We start from the raw sequence: 27,346 nt of genomic DNA, 5'->3' as shown, positions 1-27,346 counted from the left end.
AGCATTTTTCCCATAGATACATAATGGGAAAAAAAGCCTTAGTAAAGCTGGCCCTTAATTGGTTATAATTAAAAAGCAGCTAAGTTAGCTGCATAACTTTACTCCTCCCCGAAATGTCCCCTGAACACATCTTTTTATCAAGCTAGATTTTATCTGGATAATGACTTACCTAACCACATCAGCGGCTGAATATAAAAAAAAAGTGCCATTTAGGTGGATAACTTGTGAGTTATCCTTCTAAATGGCTTTGATTGTTGACCTGAAAATGCATTATTTTAAGTTGACATGCAATTCCAGACTTCTTTCTGATATACCACTGCCAATAGATACTGCATAAGCTTTTGATATTGTGATTTCCATTTCAATGCAACCTACTCACTCATTCTCACATTTCTTCATTTTATCGTCAAGAACTCCGCAATTCCCATATCTATCGCCTACAGTATTCACTGCAGTGAAGCAGTCCAGTAAGGCACCTTTTGCTCCTGCAAAAGATAAATACATTTTAAATAGCTATTGTGAAGAAAGATATACATAAGGCTTCTTCTTGTTCAGGTATCTGCTCTTAACATCAGGGAAAATGCAGAATCATTCCAATATAGAAAGCATATCTTATGACTAGAGAGAAAATTACTGCCCTTCACCTAATACTTTGAGTGATTTTGGGAAATTCCTATTCACTCTCTATATTCAACAATAAACAGACAATAGTAATATAATTCCCTAAACCCATGCTCTATATAGAGCATGAGTAGGTCAATAACAAAAGCCCTTTCTGTGAGTAAAACAACATTTTATTCATGGGAATCAGTGCTTTGATTACTGCAAAATCTGTTTGCAGGTAAAAGTACCAACAGAGTCAGGACCCCAGAGAGATGGGAGGGTAGGGAAAATTACATGTAGAGAAAGCCAATGAAATCTCTGTGTTATGGTTTTGAAGTGTTTGGTGGATTCTTAGGTGCTGCAGTGATGGATGCGCCCATGGGAGGGGGGGGGGGGGGAGCCCCACGGGGAGCTGCAGTACCAGGCTACACTCAGATGCACAAACACAGAGAAAGGTTTAATTATACAGCTTGTAGAGTTGGCCAGAGGTGGCAGTAGTGAGTAGATTCTTGCAGCAGCAGTCCTGGGTCCTCGGCAGAGGAGACCCGTCCCACAATGGTGGTGTAGGGAGCTCCGATGCAGATCTCCAATAAGGAGCTGTAGGTGAGACAGACTGAAAGATGTTTAAGTTACTCACTTTCTTGTAGCTGTATTGGTAGAGTTCCCAGCAGGTATAGGTTTTGGTAGCAGGCACCAAGGTAGCCAACTCAGGCCCTCGAGGAGCGAGTACCTGGATACTGGATAGGCACCTGGAAAGAAGCATAGGGCCCCCGAGGAGCGGGTACCCAAGATAGAAGAACCCCGGAGGGTAGAGAAAGCTTCCAGCAGCAGCAAGAAGCGGCAGAACAGCTTAGACCGGATGAGTCCAATCCTTGCTAACTCAAAGTTCAGTCAGCAAATGGGCAACCTATATACCCAGATGTTGTGATGTCACTCGAGGGGGATGCCCCCGAGGTTCGCGCCATCACTGGAATATAGACGTGGGTGGCTTGCGCATGCGCACACTAGGGGGCCCTCAGGCAAATCATGGTGGAATGCCTTGCCATAGCCACTCCGGGGACACCGGTGAAAGAGGCATGAAGACGCGGCGGTCGCCATCTTCCCGAGACTGGTGGAGAAAGCATTTAAAAAGATGAGGCAAGTAGGATGAAGCCGACTGAGTCAGACGGTCGCAACACTCTGCATGTAAATTATCACCTGGAGGGGGAGGGGATAATCAAAGCAAAAGACTGTGCAGACATTTGCTTGATTATTGGTGCAAATCCTGCAGGTAAACATTTTAAGGAGGGCAATTTTCAAAGCCATTTCTGTGGATAAAAATTGCATTTTACCTCTGGAAATGGGGTCTTTGAAAATTGTCCAGCATTAGTGCTGGCAAAATTATCCACATCTACAGTGTAGGAAATTATGCTCACATTGTTCAGAGGCATTTCTGTAGGCAGGGAGAAGGTAGGCTATGCAACAGCATGCATAGTTTTGTGTAATCAAAACTATATGCCTGGTTTTTAATGGATGTACTTATAAATTTGAACTGCCAACACGATGTAGCACTTGATACATAATCACCAGAACATGATCTATAGCTTAATGGAAACCTTTTTTTGGTTGTGAGACCAGACCTCATATATCATGTGAGAAAACCTTTTGTTGTGTGTATATACTCTCTCCACTTCAAAGGTATTAAATACCTATTTGCTACATGAATACCATCGTATGTGGTCTCATTTAACCTTTATAATCATTGGTCGTGGTTTCACTTGTTTTTTGAAATGTTTAGTAAACATAATTTTTTTTAAACACTTATCCTTTCAAGATGAGCTTTTAGGACGCTGAAAGAGTGATCATGTTATTCTGCCTGCCTGACACGGCTCGTGTTTCTTGAATGCTTCGTCAGGGGCGATATATCATCTCTTTTAATTGCTCCAAACTTTTATGCTGTTACTCGTTCCCTTCTTTCAGCTTATTCTTTATGCTGTCACTTCGTTCCCTTCTTTCATCTTAAATGCTGAAAGAAGGGAACGAGTAACAGCATAAACGTTTGGAGCAATTAAAAGAGATGATATATCGCCCCTGACAAAGCATTCAAGAAACACGAGCCGTGTCGGGTGGGCAGAATAACATGATCGCTCTTTCAGCATCCTAATCGCTCATCTTGAAAGGATAAGTGTTTTAAAAAAATTATGTTTACTATACATTTCAAAAACAAGTGAAACCAAAACCAATGATTATAAATGAGACCACATACGATGGTATTCATGTAGCAAATAGGTATTTAATATCTTTGAAGTGGTGAGAGTATATACACACAACAAAAGGTTTTCTCACATGATATATGAGGTCCAGTCTCACAACCAAAAAAAAGTTTCCAAGCTATAGATCATGTTCTGGTTTTTGATGGAAACATTACTCTCAAAGAAAGAAGGTAGACCATTTTTCCAGGGCAATTATCAAAGCAAAATTACTTGCATAGATTAGTTTTGATTATTAGGGTAAACCCTGGGTGTAAAAAGTACCTGTGGGGTTAGCATCAATATGGGCAGTTTTATTATTGTTTCCAGAAAGAGCATTTGTTTGCCTGATTCTGAAAAAGTTGATCTTACAGCCTAGTAACCTAGAAAACTGAAAGCCTGATTTCAGCATTTCTTTTTTACAGTAGCTATAACAATCAAGCAGATAGCTTCCAAACTGATTGTAAAACCTAGAAATGAGTTTCAACTGCTCACTTAGGCCTAGATTTTCTAAAATTGCAGGCTTTAGTGAATCGCACGGTACTGGGGGGCAAAGCGGGGGGCGGGCCTGCGAAAGCCGGCAGTGATCGCACCACCATGGTGTTATCGCTGCCTGCTTTCGCAAACCAATAGTGCCACCGTGAAAGGTGGTGCTATTGGGCGCATTACTGGCAGCAATAAGGGACCTTACCTTTTCGCCGTCAGTGATGTCTTTGCCGCGTCCGCCCCGTTGCCGCCCTGACTCCTCCCCTTCTGGTGCCGACTCCCCCCCGATTCCGCCCTTTTTTAGCTATCACACGCAAAAAGGGTCTTTTTGAGTGTGAAAGCTATAGAAAATGACCCTATATCATCCATTTCTTGTATATGGGAGGACAATTTTCAAAAGACTTTACCCAGAAAACTAAGAAGTTTCCCTTTGAAAATTGCCCCAAATGTTCTCAAAATAACATTTTGTCCATTTCTTCTTTTATATCATGATCTTTTTCATGTGATAAGCTTCTGCTTTTTCCAATTACAATTTTTATGAATAAAAAAATATTCATATTTTATTCTAGTCATACTATTGTTGCGCCCATTGGTTGCAGATGGCTGCAACCTCTGCTGCTCACCTTATTTTGTCCTACTGCACCAGTCCTTGCTAAGTTGGCTGCCTCTGCCTCTGCACGCTGACATCCCTGGCATTCCCGGGACGGTGTGGGCGATCTCGGTCGCCATCTTGTTTCTGGTGTGACCTAGGGCACGCACGCGCGTGCTTGCCTCCTTCTTAACCACGTCATGGCAGGAACCTTGGGGGCATCCCTTCCGCATGACGTCACCTGCCTACATACATTTAACCCTCTGGACCTTCCTACCAATGAGTTAGCAAGGATTCCATCTTGCCTAATTCCACTTTGCAGAGATGCTTCACTTCTCCGCTTCCTGTGTACCAGCTGGGTGCCTTAGGTACCCGCTCCTCGGTGGCCTTGCCGCACTAGGGCTATCCCCTCCTTGGAGGGCCTTCTCTGGGTACTTCATCTACTACCTGCCTGGGAGTACCTCTCACTGATTCTATTGATGGACATTCCAGTGTTTCCTGTGCCTTGGCTACCTCTGGGAGCTTGTCAGCAAACTATCTACTTCATACCAGTGTGAGTACCATCATTAACACTATTAACTTCTTCTCATATAGCCGTGTGTATCTTCAGGTTACCCCGCGCTGTAGACCACTACTGGATCCATGTTGCCCTGTGCCTGACCCAGCTTCTGTCTCTGGCCTATCCCTGGCACAACAATTACAAGAGGAAGTATTCCCCGGGTTACCCGCTCTGTGGACCACTACCGGAGAATCCATCTAATGGCCTCCTCACTCTGAGCTGTGTCTATGAACCCGTCTCCGGATTACCATTTGCAGTACAATAAAGCCTCTTTGACTCCAGTGTCTATTCCTGCCAAGACTCCACCTGTCATGGTGAGATCCCACCGGGCATAACAATTATTTTATATTTTCCCCTGTGGTCATTTATTATGGGGGTAGTAATCAGTAGGGATGTGCATTTGTTTAAATGAATGGGCATCCCAAAACAAATGAAACCTAATTTGTTTCTTTTGAGGGTCCCTGAAGGGATTGGAGGGGTTCCCACAAATGAAACATATCCAATTCATTTCATTCATTTAATTCCCTATTCATTTCTATGGCCCATTGAAATCTATGGGCCATAGAAATCAAGGGGGAACTATAGCCCTTCCAATACCAAAAGAAGTAGTTCTGCACCTATGATGAAATGGAACATCTTGAAGCAAAGAATGGCATTAGGAAGCTGTACTTAGAAGAAATTGTAATATGGAGAGCATGTATCACTGCAGACTGCTGAGCCTATTTCTCTCCCTTCTGTTTCAAAACAGAAGGACAAGGTGGGATAATTATCCAAGGCAGATAGCAGTAAGGTTACAGAAGTAGAAGAGCAATATGGTAAACCAGCAGTGTACTCTTCTTGAATCACTGTTGTTGAGGCTGTGAAGAAAATATTTTCATCCACTGATTCAGATGAAGAATCTTGTCTTTACCTGAATCAGAAGATATTGAAGAGATACTTGAAGAAGAAAAATTCAGAGGCACATACAGTAGTGTCTTAGCATCCAGTTTATTGATGGGGAGATGGAGCAAACAGAGAAAGGTGACAAAGAGCAAGAAGCACAAATAGAGAAGATGAATAATGCTCCAGACATTGTTGCTCAGGGTACTCCCTCTACTTCAATTCCAGTGCCAGCACCCATCCCCTATTTATTTATTTATTTATTATTTTATTTTAACATTTTTCTATACCGTCGTTTGGTGGGAACCATCACAACGGTTTACATTAAGGCACATAAAAAGAAGCTAATGTATCTTAAGTTACATAGGTGCCATTTGAGGGTCGGTAACATAGTTTGTAAATAATATTAATTGGTAAGTGTAATGATTCATTTCCAATTCACAATGTAACAGTTTAGGTTACTAGATTACCTTCATCATTGAACTTTACCCTTTTGTTGAGCTTTAAAAGAATGAAACTTAAAAATTACACACATTGATTTTGGTTACGTGTTTGGGTGTAGAGAAGGGATTGTATAAGAAATGTGTAATTTGGAGGCAGTTCAAAATCAGGGAGGACTATAGTGTATTCATTGCATGAAGGACATAATTTGAGAGAAGCAAGTGGAGCATCTGACAAACACTCGTATGCAGTATCATCTGCAGAAGCAGCACCCACTAGCATTGGCACCAGGGAGGGTGGCAGTACTAGCCAGGAGACCCTTTTTTCAGTCAGAGGAAAGAGGTTGAAAAGGGAAAGAATATTCCCCAAAATGATCTCTCACCCATGGCCCCTTCCAGCAGTCAGGTGGCAGGAGTGGCAACCCACCATGGAGGAAATGGGATGGTGTTCAATAGCACTGTCCTAGGGTAAGAGGCAGGCAGCATCAAAAGTTGTAATGTGGAGCATCATGGAAATGATTGCTCTTGATGACTAGCCTCTGCAGGTAGTGGCAAACATAGTTTTTAAGCATCTGCTGCGAGTGTTAGCCCCAAATTACAAAGTCCTCTTCAAAACCACATTTAGTAGAAAGGCAAGTACCATCTTCTGTGATACATGCCATCTCTTTCTCTTGCCCTGACCATCCAATATGGCCATGCTTGCTGGCCCATAATATGGGGACCCTCATGATACTTCAGATACTGTTCAATCTTTACTATTTCATAGAAGCATATACTACTGGTAGATTAGCCAGGTAGCTATAGTTCTAACCGGAACAAGCATTCCCCACTCCAACTGTCTATGAGGTTCTTTTCAATTCCCATTTTATGGTACGTGGCCACTCTTCCTCTTGTCCTTGCCCTGTCCATCTGTTGCTTTGTATGCCTACTACACCCCTCCTCTGGATTTTGATGCCATTTTTGCTCCACCTCAGCCTTTAGGTACACCTTACAGGTTTTATAGTAACTCTTTCTCATTGCATTCCTCTGTTCCTATCATTTCAGTTTTTAACAATTGCCAGCACCACTGTAGCTGCTACTGCTCCAAGCCAGCCTTGGTTCATTATGATGCTTTCTCCACTGTTCTGGCTGTTTTTATCATTCCTTCCAAATTCTCTTCCTCTATGGTACTTGCCGACTTTTGATCTTGCCCTGGTAATCTGTTGCTCTGCATGCTTGCCATTCCACTCCATAGAACTATAAACTGATTTCATGAGCTATTAAGTTTCAATGTACCGGCCTTGTGTACTTAAAAAGCACATGGCTTAATCTTTACCACAGACATATGCTACTGGACTGATAGATCCACCAGGTGAACAGGAACTCCAGAGGTGAGAGAGAGGAGCAGCTGGGTTTCCCACTTCCCCTTTACAGAGCAAGTGTCTTTCACCTGAGCTGGCTGTTTGAATAGACCACTCCTTGCCACCAACTGAATTTGAGAGTCCTGGCCTGGAATACCAGAGGGTAGTGGCTGCCGGCCTTTTAAACTAGTGGCAGGGTGGCATAACTCTGGGAGCTCCGGAGGTGAGAGAGAGGAGCAGCTGGGCTTCCCACGTCCCCTTTACAGAACGAGTGTCTTTCACCTGAGCTGGCTGTTTGAACAGACCAGCCCTTGCCGCCAATTGAATTTGAGAGGTGTGGCCTGCAATGCCAGAGGGGAGTGGCTTCCGGCCCTTTAGATCAGCAGAGGGCGGTGCCCCACCACCGCCAGCACATTGCCTAAGCCACGCGTTTCGAAGGGGTGCATGGCTTTGTCCGGCTTAGTCTGTATTTGTTTGGATTGTTTGACTAGCTTGCTTGTTGTTTATTATTCGATCCTGCCTTCATGGGGAAGAAAAGGATGGCAAAAATAATAACCTTCTCTCCTAAGTTACAACCACTGTGAGGCCCAATGGGTGTTCATGTAACCAGGATGAATGAGGCGCCTATTGAGAACTGTGAGGGTGAAGATTTTTCGACTACCTTGAGCCCTGGCGAAGGTCCTTCTCCTCCACAACCATTAAGTATTTCAACTACTAAGAGTGACATGGTAACAACTATAGGAGGTAATGAAAGTGCCTTGGTAATTGGTCCATCACAGACTCCAGCTAAAACAACTAATCAGTCTTTACTGATGAAGGCACACTTGTAAATGCAGGTAGGTTACAACAACTTACTGAATCCCCATCTAATGTCATGCTTACGAATTTGTAGAGTTTAATAACTAAACTAGACTAGAATGTTTCTCAGATAAATGCACATTTGTCCTCTTTAGTAAATGCAAATAGAACTGTTATTGATGAACAGAGTAGGAAAATCGCTGGTTTAGAAACAACTGTGCATTTATTAACTTCTAAATATAAGTTAATACAAAATTCACAAAACATGTATATTAAAGATAATTTAGTATTACATGGTGAAATAGATAATATTGAAAATTTAATGTGGTAAAAAAAAATCCACCAGGTATAGCCATAGCTCTGACTGGAAGAAACAACTCTCACTCCTGCTGTCTATGAGGTTTCTTTCTCCTCCCAATCCATTTCTCCTATGGTACTTGCTGATTTTTGGTCTTGCCCTGGCCATCCATTACTTTGCACACTTGATACACCACTCCTCAGGCTTTTGATACCATTCTTCATCTATGGTACTTGCCATCTCTTGCTCTTGCCTTGACCATCTTTGCATTACTTGCTTGCTGCCCCACTCTTCAGGCCCATCATGCTACTCTACATAACTATTTGATAGAAGCATATGCTACTGGTAGATCAACCAAATAGCAATAGCTCTGACTGGGACAGGCATTCCCCACTCCAGTTGTGTATGAGATTCCTTCCAATTCACCTTCCCTTATGGTGACTCTTGCACTTGTCTTTAACCTGCTATCCATTGCTTTGCATGCCTGCTGCACCCCTCCTTGAGATTTTCATGCCATTTATCATCCACCTTAGCCCTTAATGGTTTTATGGCTATGCTTCTCTCTGCATTGTTCTGCTCCCATTGTTTCAGTTTTTAATCACTAGTACCATTGTTGCCGCTGACACTCCAAGCAATCTTGGTACATTATAGTGCTTTCTCTGCTGCTCTGAACATGTACAAAAAGCAGTTTTTCCTTTCTAACGTTGATTAGAGAGGGACATATATACAGCTTCTGTCCAAATTCCCATCCCTTACGGTATGCTCTGGCACCAAATATTTTCCGGTCTGGTGGATTTCAACTTCAGTGGCCACTGTCCTTCTGTCTGTATCAACCAACACTTTTTCTAGGGTCTGATGAACATCAGCATTGGGTGCCTTAACCCAGCATTTGGTTCATCCTTCTATGCCAGTGCTGCATTCAAATTCCATGCTTGCCTCCATGCCAGCAAGCTAAGCATCTTACCCATTTAAAGTTTGAGAATAAATTTAGATTGTTTCAATCCAAGATCTCTATCCTGAGAGAAATGTCAGAGAAAACAGCTACTAGGTGGATACATTAGTCATTTGCCCCTACATCCAGGCTGGACAGCTGATTTATATGTCAGAACTGCTACAGACCTCCACCAGAGTTTCATCTGTTTTTGCCCTGCCCTGGCATAGTTCACCAACTTCTACACTCAAGCTCCATTTACCTAGTGGGGATGGTGAGATAATCTGATGGTGGGCCCGTCACTGGACATTGCGGGATCCCATCTCAGCCAACTCATGCTGGCCCTCACCTTCATTGTGCTATAGGATTTTGGGAGGCAATCCAATTAGTGAGTGTGCTAAAATCTTTCATCTGTGTTTCAAGAGGGATCGGATAGGTCACTGACATCACCACAGATCCCAGCATCCAGTGTGGATCTCCCCATATGGCAGCATGATGTGGTTGGGGTGTAATGAGGACCGTCAACTTTGGTTGATGATCACACTGAGAGCAGTGGGCCTCATCCTCTTTAACCTCCACAACATCCCCCTTGTTATTAGGGATGTGCAGAGCAAAATTTTATGTTCATATTTTTTATGTCCGAAAGGGGGTCCCACTTGCGGCCAATATGGACATAAAAAAAATCCAATGAGTTGGGTATATGTACATATGTGCAAAAAAAAAATTTAAACCCCCTCACCCTCCTTAATCCCCCCCCCAGACTTACCACAACTCCCTGGTGATCAAGCGAGGAGTGAGGACGTCATTTCTGCAATCCTTGGCGAGAAGCATGTGACGTCGGCGGCACGTCGAGTGACGCCGGCGTCACGTGATTCCCGGCTCGTTCGCGCCGGACGGCTCGTTCGGCCCAAAAAGAACTTTTGGCCAGCTTGAGGGGGTCAGGAGGCCCCCCCAAGCTGGCCAAAAGTTCTTTTTGGGCCGAACGAGCCGTCCGGCGCGAACTTGCCGGGAATCACGTGACGTCGCGTCTGAGTGACGCGGCGCCACGTGATTCCCGGTGAGTTCGCGCCGGACGGCTCGTTCGGCCCAAAAAGAACTTTTGGCCAGCTTGGGGGGGGGTCAGGAGGCCCCCCCAAGCTGGCCAAAAGTTCTTTTTGGGCCGAACGAGCCGTCCGGCGCGAACTTGCCGGGAATCACGTGACGCCGGCGTCACTCGACGTGCCGCCGACGTCACATGCTTCTCGCCAAGGATTGCAGAAATGGCGTCCTCACTCCTCGCTCCATCACCAGGGAGTTGTGGTAAGTCGGGGGGGGGGATTAAGGAGGGTGAGGGGGTTTATATTTTTATTTTGGCTCAACAATCGCGATTTCCCACATATCGAACATATCTATGTTCGATATGTGGGAAATCCGATCGTTTATGTCGAATCAATTTTTTAAGTAAAAAAAAAATATGAGTTGCGTTTTACTAATGCGGTCAATCCGAATGCACACCCCTACTTGTTATGGGAGAGGGATTCCAGAGTAGGATGTGGTGGCAGACATCTCCCTCGGCCCCAGAGAAAGCAGCAATACTGCTGTACTAGTCCTTTGGATTTTGTAGCATTCTTCCTGCACTTGGCCTTTGAGGTTGAGAATGTGTGTGTGTGTGTTTCTGTGTGTGTATGTGAGGCAGGGTGGCCTAATTCTGAATATATGGTTCTTCCTCCACTGCACTGGTTGTCTTTGAGATTCTTTCCCAATCCCCTTCCCCTATGGCACTTGACAATTTTTGCTCTTGCCCTGGCAGTTTGTTGCTATGAATGCTTGCTGCACCATTCTTAGGCTCTTCATGTCACTACAGATTGTGCTTGACATTTACTATTCATAAAAGCATATGCTTTTATGACATAGCACTTTTGACTGGGACAGGCATCCTCCACTCCAGCTAACTACAAAGTTCCTTCCAAATCCCTTTTCCTTTCCCCTATAGTATATGGTAATTCTTGATCTTGACCTGGCCTTCCATTGCTCTGCACATTTGCTGCATCATTTCTCAGGCATTTCATGCCACTCCAAATGCCACTCAACCCTTACTATTTCAAATAAGCATTTGCTACCTGTAGGAATAATGACATAGTGCCTTTGAATAGGACAGGAATCCCTCACTCCATCTGTCTACAAGGTTTCTTCCAAAACCCCTTCCCCTTCTCCTATAGTATGTAGTGACTCTTGGTTTTCCTCTGACCATCCATTGTTTTGCACACTTTCTACATTACTCCATAGAACCATATAACTGATTAATGAGCCATTTGCAGGTTCACTGTATGGCTGTTTTTACTTAAAAAGTGCATAGCTTAATCTTTAACAGAAGCATATGCCAGGTAGCCATAGTTCTGACTTGGAAAAGCATCCCCCACTCTGACTAATTGTGAGGTTCCTTCCTATTCCCCTTCCCCTTTCCCTCGCTGACTTATGGGCAAGCCCTGGCCATCCAATGATCTTCATGCTTAATGCACCATTCTTTGGGTCCTTCATTCTACTCCAGATGTCCCTCTTGAACTTTACTATTTCATGCTACTCTTTCACACCTACTCTCATCGAACTTCACTGGCTACCTATACAATCACGCATATTCCACAAAACACTTTCCCTCATCCATAAAAGCCTTACAAATGATAACCTCCACTGGATCAACCCTCCGCTCCTTCCTCGCACAACCACAAGACCTACTTGTCCCGCCCTCCAAGGAACACTCCGCACCCCTTCAATCAAATCCATCAAACTGACCTCTACTATGAACAGAGCCTTTTCCCTTGCTGGCCCCACCCTATGGAATTCCCTACCCCCTGATTTACGCACCGAGACCTCCACTCCTAAATTAAAAAAAAAATAAAAACACGGTTGTTCCTTCAGGCCTACCCCAAACTCTCTTCAACCTCCACGAATAATACCTAACAGCCAGTAATCTATTATATGAACACCAGAAACTCTATCTCTCCCCCTCCTCTGTCATCTATACTTCCCCTTTTTATTTTTCCCACATTCAGCCCTCTCTATATCTTGTATTATAGTTTCCGGTATTTTGTATCTTGTAATGCAAGTACTCTATCATGATACCTCTGTAATTTATAATTCCTCATTTTAACATTTAGTATTTTTCTACTTGTACTGCCCTAAGATACCCAGTTTTATATTGCTCCTCTTATTCACCTTATAGATAGTTTGTTTATTATTCACACAATTGCTATTGTTCCATGTAAGGGCCTCGCCCAAAAATTCTTAGTTGTATGTAAACCGATACGATGTGCAAACGGCTATCGGTATAGAAGAAATTCAAAATAAATAAAATAAATAAATAAATAAATGCTACATGTAGTGTCAACCACATTGCACCTTTGAGTGCGTCAAGCACCCCCCCACTCCAGTTGTCCTTCCAAATCCTCTTCTCCTGCGGTACTTGCTGACTCTTTCTCCTGCTCTGACCATCTATTGCTTTACACAAGCCTTACCTACAGGCTTGATCTTTAACAGTTTCATGGTCTCTTGGACATTTTCCTCAGACTCCAAATCCTAATGATTCTTGTGATTATTGATTTTATCAAGGACTTAGTCTTCAATGGATTATATAACTGCAAACATTAAGAGATGCAGAAGCAGAGAACTCAAAACCACCATGATAGTGCTCCTCCATGATTACTGCTTCTGAAGTAATGTAGGCAGTATTTTCAAAAACTGATTCAGAAGAAGAATCATAACCTGGATTCTCTGAATCACAGGATATTAAACACTTAGTGGCTAAAAAGCATTTGGTGCCTTTACTCAGTAGCACCATAGCCTCCAGTAAAGACCAACTTCAAGCCCAAACAGCTAGCTCCTAGGGAAATGATATCTGGCCTCCTATAGGGATTTCCTCTGGCTTCTCCCTGCCTAAGAAATTCTACCAATTTAGGTGGTTATTTACTAAAGGTTTATCGTGTGCGTTACACACGCGATAAACCCCTATCGCACATGAAAAGGGCCTTTTTGCGTGTGATATGTTGTAAATTAGCTGGAGGGGAGGAGTTGGTCCGGGAAGGGGGAGGAGTCAGCCGCGGCACTGCTGCTGGCGATAATGTGAGGAACATTATCGCCGGCAGTAGCACGGTGAATAACAACACCTTTTAAAGTGTTGCTATTTATGCAAAAGGCTACAGCCAGCCACACCGCCGCCGGTGAAATTGTACCGCCACCATGAAACAGCTGCGGCCTTTCACAGGCCTGCCCCCCTTCAGCCACCTGCCCCCTTTTTCATGGAATTCATCATTCGATGAAGAATGATGAATCCAGTCCTTAGTTTGTTAACCTTTGCCCCTCATTTGATGCCTCAGGATGTTCTTTCCACCCTAGGTGGCTGCTTTGCGCCCCTCAAGATGCTTTGGGATCTTCATGCCTCTCTTTCATTTGCTTTCACCCTCTAATACTACTTTGGAGATTTTCTGCCCCTTCTGGTACTTTGCTCCCCATTCATGGCACCTTCAATTATTCATTGCCACATTTGACTCCACTTTGCTCCACTTGGACAGCCTTGGAAGGTTTATGCCACTGTTATTGGTGACCTATTTTGAAGCTTTGGTTATATTAGGGTATTTTGTCCTTAGAACAAAAATGTGAAAAAGATTAAAATAAATATAGGATTTTCCTCCCAATCTGCCTGTTTTATGGTTCTTTATTTCTTTCCTCTACAATCTTAGCCTGGTTCTCCCACTCTGTTTGTTGATTATATTGAAGTGGTTTGTCCACAAAAGCCCTCATTCTGAATGAAGAAATACAGGCAGAACAGAAAACATATACATACTAGAGACCATTTCCATGTTCTGAATGTATTAAAAGTTCCAGAAACTAGTAAGAACTAAAGCAGCACCTGAAAGTCAACAAAAGGAAGAGACTATCTTCAACTATAAAATATGGTAAAATGTTTTTAATAAAGGAAACCTAAAAACTTACCAGGAAAACAACACTGATGAGAAACTACATGTTCTGATTGTGACTAAAGATTCATTCAGGGGGAGGAGCATGGAGTCTTACCCAGAGGAACTCCTCTTACACTGGTGCTGACTCCCCAGATGTCGTCAGGGTGAACCAGTGTTATTGTTTGTAAGGTTTTGGGTGGACCCTTGGACACTGTGGCAGCTGACCACGCCCACGGGGGGAAGTTCCGTGAGGGGCCACAGGTCAGGCTCAGCTTTGGGACACACAACACAGAGTTATATCTTTTATTAGACATAGTTGAGAAGCCACCAGAGGTGGCAGTAGTGAGTAGAGATGAAGCCCAGCTGGGCTTAGGGTTCCTCAGGATACTGGAACAGTGATTCCCTCTATGGCTGTGCTGTAGTGGAGAAAACTGAGATAGTGAGTACAGTGGAGCATACACAGTGTTCTGGTATAGAGCCTGGTTGGTAAAGTTATTCACACAGCGGTTTCTCCAGAAGGTAACACAGAAGCTGGAATAGAGGAGCAAGTACCTGGTTCCAGGGAACAGCTCTGAGGAAATAAAGTTGGTAACTCACTGATGATGTAGGCAGCGGTTTCTTCCAAGCAGAAGCGATAGGTTCAAGCAGCGAGTCAGGGAACATGGGCCCTCGAAGAGCGAGTACCCCATTAGGATAAAGTCCAAAAGTTGGAGAGCCAGAGTAGCTAGGTATGGAGAGTGAATCCCATCCGTAAGGCGATCCCTTGCTAACTCGATTAGCTAGCAAACAGTGTAGGCTTTTGTATTTGGGATGCATGACATCATCACAGGGGGATGCTCCTGATGTTCGCGCCAAAGAGAGAATAAGAAGCAGGGCCATGTGGCGTGCGTGCCCTATGGCAGCTGAACAACATGGTGGGATGCAGCACCCAAGCCAGACCGGGGACGCCAGAGAGGACCGCAAGCAGACGAAGCGGCAGCCAGACATCCATCAACCGCGGGAGGAGTCGCAAAAAAGGTAAGGTGGGCGGAGTCTAGACATCAGGCAGTGACAGTCGTAACAACCAGGAATTCCTTCAAAAGTGGTCATGCTGTGATTTCATCTTGGGAAGAGTGTAGAGACTTACCTAGAGGGACTCCTCTTGCATTGCACTGACTCCCCAAATGTTATCAGGATGAGCAGGAATTCCTTCAAAAGTGACCATGCTGTGATTTCATCCTGGGAGGAGCATGAAGACTTACCCAGAGGGACACTCCATGAAGTTAGCATGGGGCACATTTAAAACTAATCGGAGAAAGTTCTTTTTTACTTAACGCACAATTAAACTCTGGAATTTGTTGCCAGAGAATGTGGTTCGTGCAGTTAGTATAGCTGTGTTTAAAAAAGGATTGGATAAGTTCTTGGAGGAGAAGTCCATTACCTGCTATTAAGTTCACTTAGAGAATAGCCACTGCCATTAGCAGTGGTTACATGGAATAGACTTAGTTTTTGGGTACTTGCCAGGTTCTTATGGCCTGGATTGGCCACTGTTGGAAACAGGATGCTGGGCTTGATGGACCCTTGGTCTGACCCAGTATGGCATTTCTTATGTTCTTATGTTCCTCTTGCACTGGTGCTGACTCCCCAAACGTCATCAGGGTGAGCCAGGAATTCCTTCAAAAGTGGCTATGCTGTATTTTCATCTTGGGAAGAGTGTAGAAACTTACCTAGAGGGACTCCTCTTATACTAGTGCTAACGCCTTGAACATCATCAGGGTGAGCCAGTAATTCCTTCAAAAGTGGCTGTGCTGAAACATGCCACTGCCAGCGAGCCAAAGCCATGTGCCTAAGGGGTGCACCCCTTGTAGCAGTTTTCCTCTGGACTCCATGTTTGTGTTTGATTCTTGTATGGGGAAGAAAAGAAAAGGGAGGATCAGAGTATATTCACTATTGTCTGTCCCTGTTTCTACTTCCTCTCAGCTACCCTGTACAAATTTTTAGGACAAGGTATGTGAGGGCAAGAGGAACTTGGGGGTGCATCCTCCATTCAATGTGAGACTTTGGTCTCGTTGAGCCCTGCTGGGCCTTCACCCTTATTGGCACATGATATGGCAGCTGGTTGTCGTACTTTTGTAAATGGGGAAGTTTCTTGCTCTATCCCAGAATCTATATTGTGGGAGGTTCCCACTACAGAAAATATCTCTGTGAAAGATTCTATGGATTTTCAGCCAGATCCATGTTTAACCACTAAGCCAGATTATATAACCTTGGAATCCTTGTGGAATGTAATTTCTAGGATGGATCTCTCATTGTCTATAAAGTTTGACTCTCTTTCTAATTCTCTTCAAAGTGTTTTAGTCTCTTTGAATGACCATTGACTGAAAATTCTTGCTCTGTCTTCTAACATGGAAATTTTAGAGGTGGAAGTTAAAAAGACTCAAGAGTTTAATTTGGCTTCTATCAAAGACTCTCAAATTTTACACAGGAAGATAGAAAATATGGGTAATCACATAAGAAGATGTAATCTTAGTTTTTTGGATTTTCCTAACAGGCCTATGGTGTCACCTTTGGAAATGCTGAGGAATTTCTAGTTGGACTTTCTCAGGGTTCCCAAGGAAGTTATTCCTTTGTATTTCTAGGGTTTACTATCTTCCTTATAGCAAAGACTCTATGGGGGAAATTGCTCAGAATTCACCAATAAATCTTATTGTTTATATTCTGCTTTTTTGAACAACCTAGTACTGAAAATCATGAATGTCCTTCTTTTTTGGTGACTTATGCTGAGGAGAAGGATAAACACTGGACAATAAAGCAAAATTGCTTACCTTGTAATAGGTGTTATCCCAGGACAGCAGGATGTAGTCCTCACATATGGGTGACGTCATTGATGGAGCCCTAGGCGGGAAAACTTCTGTCAAAGTTTCTGTAAAGCTTTGACTGGCACCCTGAGTGCCTACTGAGCATGCCCAGCATGCTATGATATTCTCTGCCACAGGTGGCTCTCTTCAGTCTCGTATGTAGCCTTAAGCATTAGCAAAAGAATAGGAAAAATATAAAAATTCCCAACTCCGCAGGGAAGGCGGGTGGGTTCTGTGAGGACTACATCCTGCTGTCCTGGGATAACACCTATTACAAGGTAAGCAATTTTGCTTTATCCCAGGACAAGCAGGATGCTAGTCCTCACATATGGGTGATTAGCAAGCTAGAGGCTGAGTCATTTTGAATTGAAGCAACAGGGATGTATTGTTGTTGAAAATGAGTCAGCCGAAGATCACAGCAGGATGGATGTAGCAGGAGTTGGGTTTAAACTGGAAACAAGTTCTTTAAGACAGATTGTCCATAGGCTGAATCTTGTCTTCCTGCTTTGTCTAAACAGTAGTGAGCTGCAAAAGTGTGAAGAGAACTCCATGTTGCTGCTTTACAAATGTCAATTATGGGCACTGAACGATTGTATGCTACTGAGGTTGACATTGCTCTTACTGCATGTGCCTTTACTCGCCCTTGGAGAGGAAGGCCTGCTTTTTGATAGCAAAACTGTATGCAATCTGCTAGCCAATTGGATAGAGTCTGCTTGCCCACTGCTTTCCCTGGCTTGTTTGGATCGTAAGAAACAAACAGTTGAGTGGATTTCGTGTGGACTGCTGTGCGATTGATATAAAATGCCAAAGCACGCTTACAGTCCAAGGTATGTAAGGCTGTTTCTCCTGGGTGAGAGTGAGGCCTAGGAAAGAATGTGGGTAAAACTATGGATTGGTTCAAGTGGAATTCCGTAACTACCTTGGGGAGGAATTTCGGATGTGTACGGAGAACCACTCTGTCATGTAGGAACTTTGTGTAGGGTTCGTACGTGAGAAGTGCCTGTAACTCACTAACCCTTCTAGCTGAGGTAATGGCAATGAGGAAGATAGTCTTCCATTAGAGAAATTTAAGGTCAGAGGAATCTATGGGTTCAAAGGGAGAACGCATGAGTCTCGTTAACACCAGGTTCAGGTCCCATTGTGTGACAGGGGGCCGAATTGGTGGTTTGAGTTGAGTTAAACCTCGCATAAATCTATTGATGAGAGGCTGCGTGGAAATAGGTGCATCTCCCAGCCTGTTATGGTAAGCTGAAATTGCACTTAAGTGTACTCTAACAGATGAAGTCTGAAGACCAGAGTCTGAAAGATGATATAGGTAGTCTAATAAAGAAATCGTGGGGCAAGAAAAGGGGTCAATGTTCTTTGTCTACACCACAAAGTAAACCTTTTCCATTTTGAAGCATAATTTCTTCGTGTGGAGGGTTTACGTGAAGCTATAAGTACCTGAGATATGTTGGATGAAAGATTGAGTGGTTGCAAGATCAAGCATTCAACATCCATGCTGTCATGGAAAGGGATTGAAGGTTGGGATGTCGCAACTGTCCCTGATCCTGAGTTATGAGAGTGGGATCTACACCCAGGCGAATTGGATCCCTGATCGAGAGGTCTAGAAGTATGGGAAACCAGACTTGGCGAGGCCAATATGGGGCTATGAGTATCATGGACCCTTTGTCCTGCTGTAGCTTCACTAGAGTTTTTGTTATGAGCGGTATTGGAGGATACGAGTATAGTAGTCAGGAGAAACAAAAGAATAGATGCCTGGAACTTTTTCAATGTTTATTAAAACAGAGACGTATATTAAAAACTTGCCTGACTCTGGCCGAGTTTCGCGGCACACACAGAGACTACATGCTGCACGTCGGTGCGAGAGTGGTTCAATGCACTGCTGATAACAAATGGTTGCATGTTGGAAGATTTTACACAAATGAATGCTTTTTGGCAGCTATTGAAGTGTTGAAGCCCCTGAGGCAGCGGCTGTGTGTGCCGCGAAACTCGGCCAGAGTCAGGCAAGTTTTTAATATACGTCTCTGTTTTAATAAACATTGAAAAAGTTCCAGGCATCTATTCTTTTGTTTCTCCTGACGGCTATCATAGATCGCCTACCTCTGTGTTTACGCGTATAGTAGGCCTGAGTTCCAAGGGCGAGCAAAGGCGTCCTTGGCTGGCTGGTTCTTCTGTTTGTGGAGGGAACAGAAGTTGTCCACTTTGTGATTCAGAGGTGACGCAAAGAGGTCTATTGTCGGTTGACCCCAACGTTGGAATATCCTGGTCGCTACTGAGGGATCCAGGGACCATTTGTGTGGTTGGAAGTGACGACTGAGGCGATCTGCCACTACGTTGTGAGTGCCTGGCAGATAAATGGCCCGGAGGAGCATTGAGTGGTTTAGGGCCCAGCCCCAGATTTGTGCAGCTTCTTGACAGAGGAGATACGAGCCCGTACCTTCCTGTTTGTTGATATACCACATGGCTACTGTGTTGTCCATTTGGATCAGAACAGTCTTGTGTGAAAGGCAGTCCTTGAATGCATTTAAAGCATAACGTATAGCTCGAAGCTCCAGGAAATTGATTTGAAATGTTGCTTTGAGTTTTGTCCAAGTGCCTTGGGTCTGAAGAGTATTTATATGAGCTCCCCAACCCAAGGTGGATGCATCTGTAGTTAATGTTATTTGTGGAACTGGTTGTTGGAAGGGTAGGCCCTTGCACAAGTTGTCCTTGTTCGCCCACCATAGTAGAGATGAACGTAACTGGTGGGTTACTTGAATTGGAGAATGTAGTGGTTGAATGGCTTAGATCCATTGAGATCTCAGAGTACATTGAGTTACTCTCATGGCCAGTCTTGCCATAGGAGTCACATGAACTGTAGAGGCCATGTGGCCTAGTATGGTTAGAAACTGATGAGCTGTTATGTGTTCTTTTGAGTGGATTTAGGATGCCAGTAAGGAAAGTGTGTCCGCTCGATCCTTTGGTAGAATGGCCTTTGAGAGTATGGTGTTCAATTCTGCTCCTATGAATTGAAGAAGGTGTGATGGTGTGAGATTGGATTTTTGATAGTTGATGAGAAATCCCATGGAGTGAAGTAGAGCAATTGCAACTCAATCTTGCAATTGCAACTTGCAAATGCAATCTTGCAAATGCAATCTTGCAAATGCAACTCAATCTTACTGGGCCTTCCCGCCATCAGCATCAAACCCCTACAGATAGTACAAAATGCCGCAGCCAGAATCCTAACTAACACTAATAAAAGAGACCATATTACCCCTATCTTGAGCAACCTCCACTGGCTACAGAGAATCCTATATAAAACATTAACCATCATTCATAAAGCAATTCATAACGACGCACCTATATCTCTACAAACCCAACTTCGTCCACACTCATCTGCCAGACCCATCAGAAGCGCCTACAAAGGCACATTAGTCGCAGCTCCGGCCAAATCAACACTAAGAAAAAGAGCACTCTCCACTGCGGGACCACACCAATGGAATGCGCTCCCACCAGACCTTCGACTCGAACCCAATCTACCAGAGTTTAAAAAAAGGTTAAAAACCTGGCTTTTCAGGCAAGCATTCCAATTCCCAGAGTGTAACTAGGCACCTCCTCCTGACTCTCAAATCCAACCATTGCAGGGTGTCACTAACACATTGACACTTAATTTCATACCCGCACTTACTTATTCTCATGTCTATTTAACAGTCGTTATTCACCTTTATATAGCCGCTTTTTGCAGACCATATTCGTTACTAAAATTCCTTGTAAAAAGATGAACTCACACATACTATTCATTACACGGTTAAGGTTTTGTTAATTGTTAAATTTGTTAAATATAATTATCATTACTTTCAATGTTCATTGTAATAAGGTTAAATAGTTGTAATAAGGTTCAATGGCTGATTGTTATTGTTCAATGTTCCATGTAAAAAAAACCCGGTCTAACCTCCCAGACCAGGGCAACCTTATTGTTACTTGTAAACCGGATTGATTTGTATTGTATACAGGAATTCCGGTATATAAAAATTAAAAAAAAAAATAATAATAATAATTGTTCAGTTGAGGGAAGTCAGAGCTCCTTGTTGAGATTGACTTCTGATGAGCCAGTCGTCTAGGTATGGAAAGACATGGATTCTTTCTTTGTGCAAGTGTGCTGCTATTACTGCCAGACATTTGGTGAATACTCTGGGGGCAGAGGCTAGTCCGAATGGCAGTACCTTGTATTGGTAGTGTTGATGGCCTACCATGAAGCGCAGATACTTGCGATGAGGAGGGAATATTGGAATGTGAGCGTAAGCGTCTTGTAGATCCAGAGAACAAAGCCAATCCCCTTTTTGAAGTAGTGGAAGCATGGTGCCTAAAGAAACCATTCTGAACTTTTCTTTTCTTAGAAATTTGTTGAGATTTCTTAGGTCTAAGATGGGACGTAGGCCTCCTGATTTCTTTGGAATGAGGAAATAACGGGAGTAGAATCCTCTGCCCTGCTGAGTCCGGGGCACTGGTTGAACAGCCCTGGCTCTCAGAAGGGTGGATAATTCTATTTGTAATTGAGTTAGATGAGAATTCTGTTGTGGGAAGAAACCCGGTGGAGATTCTGGTGGGATGGAGAGGAAATTTAGTTTGTAACCTCGAGACACAATGGAGAGTACCCATTGGTCTAAGGTAATTTTGATCCAATTGGTGTGAAATTGGGATATTCGACCTCCTACCGGTAGGTTTTGAAGAGGGTTGTGGGATTGTGGGATCTCTGGGTGAGATCTCAAAACCCCGCCGCTGGGCCTGACGGAGGTGGAGGTTGTGTGCGGGGAGCTCTAGGCTGTCTTGCTTGGGAGTGTTGCTGTTGAGGCCTAGTAGATCTTGGTCTGGAAGTTTGTGCATAGTATCTACGAGGCCTGTAATAAGGACACCTAGGTTCCCTCCTGGGTAGACGACGTTGTGCCTGAACAGAAGTGTCTTGGGGCATCTGGGACAGCTGTCGTAACGTCTCAGTATGGTCCTTGAGTTGCTGAACTGCCTCTTGGACTTTATCCCTGAACAAATTGTCTCCCAAACATGGCAGATCTACCAATTTTTCTTGGACCTCAGGCCTGAGATCCGATGCCTTTAGCCATGCATATCTGCGAGCTGTAATTCCTGCAGCTGCAGTCCTGGAGGCAATGTCAAAGCTATCGTAAGCCGCCCTCACCTCATGTTTCCCTGCTTCCAGGCCTTTATTAATTATGGCCTGTGCTTGTTCTTGAAGCTGTGTAGGAAAAGAATTTGTGAGCTCCTCCATCTGTTTCCATAAATCTCTCTGATACTGTGTCATGTACAGTTGGTAAGCAGAGATTCTGGAGTTTAATATTGCAGCCTGATAGATTTTCCTTCCTAAGGAATCGAGGAAGCGATGGTCCTTGCCAGGGGGAGTTGAAGAGTGAGGGCGAGAACGTTTGGATTTCTTTTGGGCAGATTCAACTACCACTGAGTGGTGTGGCAGTTGTGCCTTATGGAACCCAGGTGCTGGTTGCACTAGGTAGGTGGAATCCACTCGTCTGTTCACTGCTGGCACTGTAGAGGGATGTTCCCATACTCTATGTTGGAGGTCTAAGAGTACCTCATGAATTGGGATGGCTAAAACTTGTTTGGGGGGATCCACGAATTGAAGGACTTCTAGTGTATGTTGTCTAGTGTCCTGTTCAGCAGTCAGTTTAAAAGGAATAGTGTCTGCCATATCCTGAAGAAAATTGGAAAAAGATAGGTCTTCTGGAGGAGACTTTTTCCTGGGTTCTGGTGGAGAGCGGTCGGACATAAAGTCTTCAGAAGATGTGTCTGAATCATGGTCATCCCAAGAATCCTCTTCATCATCCCTATAAGGGGATTTTGTGATGGTTCTTGGCTGTAAGTGGAGTCCTGATGGGCCTGGTAAAGGGTCATCGGGAGGCCGTGAGGTAGGTGTTGGATCTATTGATTTCCTTGGCAAAGTGTCGATGACATTTTGGTAATTTTGAATGAGACGTTGGTAGAAAGCCAGATCCTGTGTTTCTAGCTGTTCTGTTTATGGTTGTCTCGATGGAATATCGATAGACCTCGACGTCGAAAGAGGTGGCCTCGGTGATGGTAACCCTGCCGTCGGCATCGAGGAAGGCGATGGCGGTTGTCGAGGAATCGACGTTGATGTAGCTGTGAAGGCTGGTGTCGACATCGACGCGTCTCGTGTCATCGGTGTCAATGCAGACACTGGCATCGGTGAGCCCACCAGCATCGGCAGAGTTGCCGGCATTGATGCTGTAAGCATCGGCATCGACGAGCCCGTAGGTACGCACTGCTCCTTGAAAGCCTGTAATACCGCTTGTCTGATAAGTTCAGACAATTCCGGCGTTACAACTGTCTGAGGGAGAACAGTTGTAAGCGGTGGCGGAGGCTGAGGCGTAGGATCCGGTGCAGAGCCCTGCAGAGGATCTGGTATCGAGGACGGAGGAGTAGGCCCAGACTCCGATGTTTCCTCCGTGTGTGGCCGCTTCGCTGTCGAAGGTTCCTGGCCAGCGGTTTCTGACGCCGATGTCCTTCGGTGTCGATGTTTATGTTTCGACTTCTGGGAATCGACGGATTTTGTCGAAGACGTAGACGGTGAGGAGCGATCCCAGGACGGTCCTGGACGGGGCTTTTTGAGCAAAAGGCGCTGAGTCGTTCCAGTTGGAGACGATCTTGACGACGTTGAAGCAGATGGTATAAGTTGTAACTGGAACAAGTGTTCCATTTTTTCTAGTCGAGTCTTGCGACTTTTCGGCGTCATCTCGGCGCACTGCGGACAAGTATTTACCTCATGTTTTTCACCGAGGCATTGCAGACATTCGACGTGCGGATCGGTGATGGACATTTTGCGGCCGCAAACCGGGCATTTTTTAAAACCGGTAGCCATACTTCCCATCGACATCCATCGAAAAGGATAGGAATTTTATGAAAATAAAATTCCCCCAAAATGGAAAATTTGAGACAGAGGTACTCACCAGCCAGTGTCAAAGTGTACCTCGAGAAACTTGTGAGAGAGAATATCAAAAAGCACTGACTTTTCAGTCAGAAATGTGTTGAGAAAAATCTCAACGGCTCCTATCCCGCGGTGCTACAGCAGCGCGAAAAAACGAAGACTGAAGAGAGCCACCTGTGGCAGAGAATATCATAGCATGCTGGACATGTTCAGTAGGCACTCAGGGTGCCAGTCAAAGCTTTACAGAAACTTTGACAGAAGTTTTCCCGCCTAGGGCTCCATCAATGACATCACCCATATGTGAGGACTAGCATCCTGCTTGTCCTGGGATAAAACTTTTTTTCTAGCTTTGCAATAGGCTTTTTTGGGGGTCATAATAGTTCTCTTTTTTCTAATGTTAACAAAGAGACTCTGTTTAGAAAGTGGGCTTTTCTTCAGTTAAAATCTAGAGTTTTGGCAATGAATGCTACATGTAATTTGTAGGGATGTGAATCGTTTTTGAACGATTAAAATTATCGTCAGATAATTTTAAAATCGTCCAAGATCGTTAGAGTGCACAATACAATACAAATGCCCCCGATTTATCGTCAGGGGCATTTGTATTGTATCGTTAAATAGGGCGCGGGAAAACCGGCACACCAAAAAAACCCTAAAACCCACCCCGAACCTTTAAAACAAATCCCCCACCCTCCCGAACCCCCCCAAAATGTTTTAAATTACCTGGGGTCCAGTGGGGGGCTCCCGGCGCGATCTCCCTCTCTCTGGCCATGGCTGCATTGAGAAATGGCGCCGGTGGCCCTTTGCCCTTAACATGTGACAGGGCAAAGGTAGCGCCGGCGACATTTTGGTTCCTGGCTCCCGACGTCACGCATGCAGGAGATTGCCCCCGGACCCCCGCTGGACCCCCAGGGACTTTTGGCCAGCTTGGGGGGGGCCTCCTGACCCCCACAAGACTTGCCAAAAGTCCAGCGGGGGTCCAGGAGTGACCTCCTGCATGCGGGCCGTATTGCCAATCTTCAAATGGCGTCCTCACTATGTCATACGGGCGACGGTCGCCCGTATGACATAGTGAGGACAAAGGTAGCGCCAGCGCCATTTTGAAGATTAGCAATATGGCCCGCGTGCAGGAGGTCGCTCCCGGACCCCCGCTGGATGTTTGGCAAGTCTTGTGGGGGTCAGGAGGCCCCCCCAAGCTGGCCAAAAGTCCCTGGGGGTCCAGCGGGGGTCCGGGGGCGATCTCCTGCACACGTGACGTCGGGAGCCAGGAACCAAAATGGCGCCGGCGCTACCTTTGCCCTGTCACATGATAAGGGCAAAGGGCCACCGGCGCCATTTCTCAACGCAGCTGTGGCCAGAGAGAGGGAGATCGCGCCGGGAGCCCCCCACTGGACCACAGGTAATTTAAAACATTTTTTTGGGGGGGGGGGGGTTTCAGGAGGGTGGGGGATTTGTTTTAAAGGTTCGGGGTGGGTTTTAGGTTTTTTTTGGTGTGCCGGTTTTCCCGCCCTCCCCCGATTTACGATTTTAAACGATTTTTAAAAAGAAAAAACACGATGATCAGATTTCCCTCCCCCCCAGCCAAAATCGATCGTTAAGACGATCGATCACACGATTCACACCCCTACTAGTAATTTGCATTTTCCTTGTACATGCTTAATTAAATATCATGGTTCCCAATATATTTTCTTTGAACCTTCACAACTTGAAAATTCTTTGAAGGGTAGATCTGTTTCTAATGTTCTTAGGAATGATGCTCCATAAGGCAAAGGGTGTAATATTAGGCCAAGTATAATCTGAAATGCTTTTTTGTTCTTTGCTATATTTTCCTATTAATTTCCTCCCAATATGAGTACTAATGAATGGCTTTATGTTCTTGTTTTTTTCCTTTTCATTTTTTCCTTCTTTCTTTTTCAAAAGTATATGGCCATGTTTTTCCTAAAGCAAGTTACACTTGTATTAATGTCTGTAAACCTTATAAATAAATACATATTTAAAAAAAAGATTCATTCAGATAGAAAATTTTATAAGAAACCCATAATTCTACCCGGTAGCAAGATCAAGCTTAAGTTGAGAATGAATTAAAAGTTTATGTCACAAAAATTATACTGATGACAGATTATTCTCTTCTACTAAATCTGACAAGCACGTCCACAGGAAAACAAATATCTCCTATACTACTCTTCCTTACTACTGTATCCCTCATGCTACACCTGGGGGTCTTTCTGACTATCAGTCTTGCTGCTGTACTCAGACTTTATACCTTGGGGTACTTTCTGCCACTTGACCTTGCTGCCATATCCCAGACTATACACCTTAGGGATGTGAATCGTTTTTTGACGATTTAAAATATCGTCCCGTTGTGATCTTCCACTCTCGGACCTCCGGTGCTTGTAGAAATGGCGCCGGCGCTACCTTTGGTTTTTCCGTATGGAAAAACGATTCGCGGCAGGAGATCGCTCCCGGACCCCCGCTGGACCCCCAGGGACTTTTGGCCAGCTTGGGGGGGCCTCCTGACCCCCACAAGACTTGCCAAAAGTCCAGCGGTGGTCCGGAACGACCTCCTGCAGTCGAATCGTGTTGTCTATGGCCAGCGCCATTTTGCGGTCCATTGCGTTACTCTCATGGCTAGTCGGGTCAAGGGAGTAACTTGAACCGAGGATGCCATGTGTCCTAGGAGGATGAGGAATTGGCGAGCTGTGGCAGTGTGTTGAGACTGGAGCTGGCGAGCTAGGGACATGAGAGTTTGGACTCGTTGAAGTGGAAGGTAGGCTTTTGCCTGTAAGGTGTCCAAGTCTGCTCCAATGAAGGATAAGGTCTGAGATGGGACCAAGCAAGATTTCTCGTAATTGACAAGAAACCCTAAGGAGAGGAGTGTGTGAATTGTCAACTTTAGGGAGGATTGCGCAATTTGAGGGGTGGAGGCCCTGATTAGCCAATCGTCCAGATAGGGGTAGACGTGGACACCTTCCTTCCTGAGAAATGCTGCTACTACTACGAGACATTTGGTAAAGACTCGTGGAGCAGATGCCAGCCCGAAAGGTAGTACCCGGTATTGATAATGGTCATGGCCTATCAGAAAACGCAGATACTTGCGATGAGATTGTGTTATCGCAATGTGGGTATAAGCGTCCTTGAGGTCGAGAGAGCACAGCCAATCCCCCTTTTGCAACAGAGGGAGCAAGGCGCCCAGGGTTACCATCTTGAACTTTTCTTTTTGCAGATACTTGTTGAGGGCCCGAAGGTCCAGAATTGGACGTAGCCCCCCTGATTTCTTTGGTATTAGGAAGTATCTGGAATAGAATCCTTTCCCTTGTTGACAAGGAGGGACGGGTTCTATAGCATTTGATTGTAGAAGAAGGGATACTTCTTGATGTAATTGAGTCAAATGGCTGGTTAGACTCCATGCCTGAAGGGGCGGGGAGTCTGGCGGAAGTGTTATGAAGTTGAGGTGGTAACCCTGTGCGATAATTGCTAG

General features: G+C 44.6%; 1 protein-coding gene across 2 annotated transcripts in view; it reads right to left on the bottom strand.

Moving 5' to 3' along the window:
* Nucleotides 1-27,346, bottom strand: part of LOC115092775 (disintegrin and metalloproteinase domain-containing protein 9-like) — a 1,307,906-nt gene that overhangs the window by 161,223 nt on the left and 1,119,337 nt on the right. For both annotated transcript variants that reach the window (XM_029604079.1, XM_029604080.1), the window contains exon 16: nt 380-485. In XM_029604079.1, coding sequence (XP_029459939.1) covers nt 380-485 — 106 coding nt within the window. The remainder of the gene's footprint in view (nt 1-379; nt 486-27,346) is intronic.

Source organism: Rhinatrema bivittatum, chromosome 5, assembly GCF_901001135.1.
Source record: "Rhinatrema bivittatum chromosome 5, aRhiBiv1.1, whole genome shotgun sequence".
NCBI classification, from domain to species: Eukaryota; Metazoa; Chordata; class Amphibia; order Gymnophiona; family Rhinatrematidae; genus Rhinatrema; species Rhinatrema bivittatum.
This window is presented reverse-complemented; position numbering and strand designations above follow the sequence as displayed.